At 46.3% G+C, this 4,307-nt stretch overlaps 1 protein-coding gene across 1 annotated transcript in view; it reads left to right on the top strand.

The window, feature by feature from the left end:
• The first annotated feature begins 96 nt into the window (after positions 1 to 96).
• The window catches only part of LOC105980500 (LIM domain only protein 7-like), a 134,041-nt gene continuing 129,830 nt past the window's right edge, over positions 97 to 4,307 (top strand). Inside the window, exon 1 of the mRNA XM_013009397.1 lies at positions 97 to 333. Coding sequence (XP_012864851.1) covers positions 274 to 333 — 60 coding nt within the window. The 5' untranslated portion in view covers positions 97 to 273. The remainder of the gene's footprint in view (positions 334 to 4,307) is intronic.

Below are 4,307 nucleotides of genomic sequence, written 5' to 3'. Positions count from 1 at the left end.
CGCGCGGGCGCGCGCGCGGGCGCGGGCTTGAGTCCCGCCGGTGGCTGCAGGTTTTTGACTTGGGGAAGTTTGGAGAAAGCCCCGCCCACCGGTGCGGGTGGATTCCTTAAACTTGAACTTGCGAGCGCCACAGAGGGGAGGGGAGCCGGTGCTGCCAGCCGGAGCGTCCGTCCTCTCGCCGGGCCGAGACGCGTGGGGGACACTGCGGGCTCCCCGGCGCGCACCCCACCGAGCCTGTCTCTCCTCTCGCTCTGTCCGGGTCTAGCCCTAGTCATGGAGGAGGCCGAGGTCGACTGCTCCGGGGCGTTCGCCGAGGCTCAGAGATGGGTGGAGGTGAGTGCTGGTCCCGGCGTCTCCGGGCGGGCGTCGCACGGGGACGGTGGCCCAGGCTGCAGTCTGGGGGAGCTTTGCAAGTGCTGCCTTTAATGCCCATCTTAGTTTCGCGCCGCCCCACGGCCCCGGGGTGGCCACACGGAGGTCCCCCGAAGTCCCTCGGCGATTCCCCGCAAGAGCCCGGGACCTGCATCCCCGACGACCCGTCCCGAGCGCGGGGCGCGCAGCCGGGCCAGCAATTTAGGGCGCATTTCTTGGGGCTGGCCAGATTAAAGGCGCCCCGAGCCTGCCCGGACCCGGGCGCGTTCCGTGTGGGCAGCGACCGGGCGGCTGCTGGAGGAGTCGGGCGCACCTGCAGCGTGGCTTTCTGCGGGCCGAGCGCGGGGCTGGGGTGGTGGTGAGGGGCCGTCGCGGGTTTCTAGATGGTTGTTGGGAAGAAGATATTCTGGGGCCACTCACCCCAAGATTGCTGCTTTCTCCGCCGTGGCTTTCCCAGGAGGTCTCCCATGGCTTTTCTTCCCGGAAAGACTCTGCATCAAAGCCTGGAAAGCTAGGAGGTCTGTGGTTGTCTCTCTCCTGAATTCTCCCTCCTCCTCTTTCTCTCTATCTTCCTCTCTCCTCTTTTCCTTCCTCTCTCTTTCCCTTCCCCTCAAACAAAGATTTGGATTAAGTATAAATATTTTTTTTTCATGAGAAAAATAACATTCTCAAGATACTCGAGGGCTGGGAAGATGGCTCAGTGGTAGAGCGCTTGCTTTGCATGCCGGAGGCCCTGGGTTCGATTCCTTAGCACCACATAAGCAAACAGAAAAAAGCCGGAAGTGGCGCGGTGGCTCAAATGGTAGAGCGCTAGCCTTGAGCTGAAGAGCTGAGGGACAGTGCCCAGGCCCAGAGTTCAGGCCCCACGACCGGACCAAAAAAAAAAAAAAAGAATACTCGAACAGAATTGAATCATTATGAAGGGTTAATGCCAGTGATCTTAGCTTCTCAGGAGGCTGAGTTCTGAGGATCATTGTTCAAGCAAAGTCAGCCTGTGCAGGAAAGTCAGTAAGGTTCTTTTCTCCAATTAATCAGCAAAAAGCAGAAGTGGGGCTGTGGCTCAAGTGGTACAATGCTAGCCTGAGTAAAACGAACAAACAACCCCCCCCCAAAAAAAACCCAAAAACGAAACCTAAGGGATAGCTCCCAAGTCTCTCTCCCTCCTCTCTCTCTCACACACACCCCAGAACAAATCATTCCTATCTTTTAAAAAGAAACATAGGTATGTGGAAGAATACAGAGAATAAATGTCAACTGTTGCATTTCTGATACTGAATGAAAGAAATGTGAACTATGAGTAACTCTGTCCACCAGCCTGTAGGGCTATAAGAGATATAAGAAATTAGTAGAAGTGTAAGAAATTACCTAGCTTTGGATGTCTTTCAGCATTGAAACCTTGAGCTGGTCTGAAGGTGACTTACCAAGCTGGAGAGAAGCATAAACACTGTATTTTGAACTGAAATGAGAGTGGAAAAATTCCAGCAAGGTAGTTAGGAGCAATAACTTCATTCATTCATAAACCTTAAAAGTTAAGGCTTGCAACTGTAATTTTCCATTAGTAATGTTTGCTCTGCATAATTTTAGAAAACCAGCTTGACACTTCATGTTTGAGTGCTGAGGATGGAGGGAAAGAATGAAAATACAGGAACATTTTCCTTTCCTTTCCTTCTTCCTTCCATCCTTCCTTCTTTACCCCCCCTCCCCCACTTCTGCCTTACATGGCTCCTGTGTGGAGCTGGTATTTGCATGTTTTGTCTTCGCAGGAAATATGTCAGTGTGGATCATTTTACACTCTTCTCTTTTAGCATTTAGATTTTACAAAGGTAACAATTCCTTGTTTGTGCCAGCTTGCTCATAATTGTGTGGGGTTTTGGTGAGACATTTGTATGTAACAAACTCCGGGAAAGTATGATTATGATTATAGAGACTCGTTGTGCATGGTAAATGGGCTTGTCTTTCTACTTTTTTTACATGAAGCTATTTATCAGAAATGAATGCACAGGTATGCATACACTGTGTGCTGTTCATTATTGCCAGACTGCCAAGGGGATCTAAAGCTTTCTTCATTCCTTTCATATAGTTAGTGAAATTAAAATTAAGATCCCCCCCCCTCAAGCCACTTGGATCACTGTCAATTGTTAAAGATATTTGCATATTCAAATATTCTTGGGGGATCTTCTGGAAATTGGAAGTGGTAGCAGTGGATTCATTGATAGTTTTTTGTTGTTGTTGTTTTGGTGCTGGTACTGGAGCTTAAACAAAGAGTGGGGCACCATCCCTTAGCTTTTTCACTTGTGGTCTACTTCTTCTTCTTCTTCTTTTTTTTTTTTTTGGGTCCGGTCATGGGGCCTGAACTCTGGGCCTGGGCGCTGCCCCTCAGCTCTTCAGCTCAAGGCTAGCGCTCTACCACTTGAGCCACAGCGCCACTTCCGGCTTTTTTCTGTTTGCTTATGTGGTGCTGAGGAATTGAACCCAGGGCCTCAGGCATGCAAGGCAAACACTCTACCACTGAGCCACCTTCCCAGCCCCCTTGTGGGCTACTTCTTGAGCCACACTTCTACTTCTGGTTTTTGTTTTACTTGGAGATGAGAGTCTCATAGATTTTTCTGTTTTGACTGGCTTTGGACCAAGATCCTCAGATCTCAGCCTCCTAAATATCTAGGATTACAGGGGCAAGCCACCTCTGCCCAGCTAACTTGTTAGGTTTATTTCTGTAGTCTGGGCCCATATTTCTCTATCTTGTTAGCTTTTTTTTTTTTTTATAACTAAAACACATATTTTATGTTTGGTCCAAAGCAGCAGAATAAAATCAATCTCATTGTCATAATGTATTAATTTTAAGAACCCTTATTTGAAGATAAAATGTTGATTCTGAAGTATTTTATAAAGCATTTTGGAAAGTGAATAATATTTTAGTGTCAATTTCTCTCTTTGCTACCATTCTTGCTCCATTTTATCCCTTCCATGACTTTCTTTGTGTATATTAAAGCATAGTGGATCATTCACACATACATATGTGAATATATGCATAGATACATGTATGTATACTTACATGTATATGTACATTCACAATGTACATAGGTTCACATGTATATTTACACATATATGCATGTGCTATAATATATAACGTGCATATAGAATATGCCCGCTATTTTATGTTCAGCTGTGATTTTCTGTTTAATCATAATATTTGTTTGTGTGTATGTGTGTGTGTGTGTGTGTGTGTATATGTGTGTGTGTGTGTGTATGTGTATGTGTGATGCTGAGGATTTAACCTAGGGCCTACAAAACTAAGGAAGTGCTATATCATGGAGTTACAACTCCTGGCCCAGCACCTACAGTTTTGAGTATCACAAAGTCAAGAAACTCAAGTAACCAAATTCCCATATCAGTATGTCTTTATATTTCCATTTTCTGTCAGTGATTTCTTTTTTAAAGAGCAAATATGAATGTGATATGGTAGCTCACACTTGTCATCAGAGGTTGGGAGGATCCAGGGTCCAGATCAGCCTAGACAAAAAAGTTTGCAGGACACCATCTTAGTGGAAAAAGCTGGGCTAGATAGTGTGTGCCTGTTATCCCAGCTATGGTAAGAAGCCAAAAATCGGAGGATCATGGTCCAAGTGCAGCTAGGCAAAAGGTGAGACCTTAAGTTAAAATAACCAGTGCAGGGAAGGACTGGATACCTGCCTTGTCAGTAGAGCCCTTGTCTAGAACCCATGATGCCCTGAAAACCTCAGGCTGCAAATAATGAATGAATGAATAAATAGTCTTATAACCAAAGTTAAAGTTATTATTATTTTTTTAGGGGTGGGGGAGAAGGTGAAGTGGGAGGGCTAGTTGTTATTGTTTCTTTCCCTTCCTTCCTTCCTTCTTTCCTTCCTTCTTTCCTTCCTTCTTTCCTTCCTTCCTTCCTTCCTTCCTTCCTTCCTTCC

The sequence above is a fragment of the Dipodomys ordii genome, unplaced genomic scaffold, assembly GCF_000151885.1.
Source record: "Dipodomys ordii isolate 6190 unplaced genomic scaffold, Dord_2.0 Scaffold1, whole genome shotgun sequence".
NCBI classification, from domain to species: Eukaryota; Metazoa; Chordata; class Mammalia; order Rodentia; family Heteromyidae; genus Dipodomys; species Dipodomys ordii.
The sequence above is the reverse complement of the archived record's forward strand: the minus strand, read 5'-3'. Positions and strand labels throughout refer to the sequence as shown.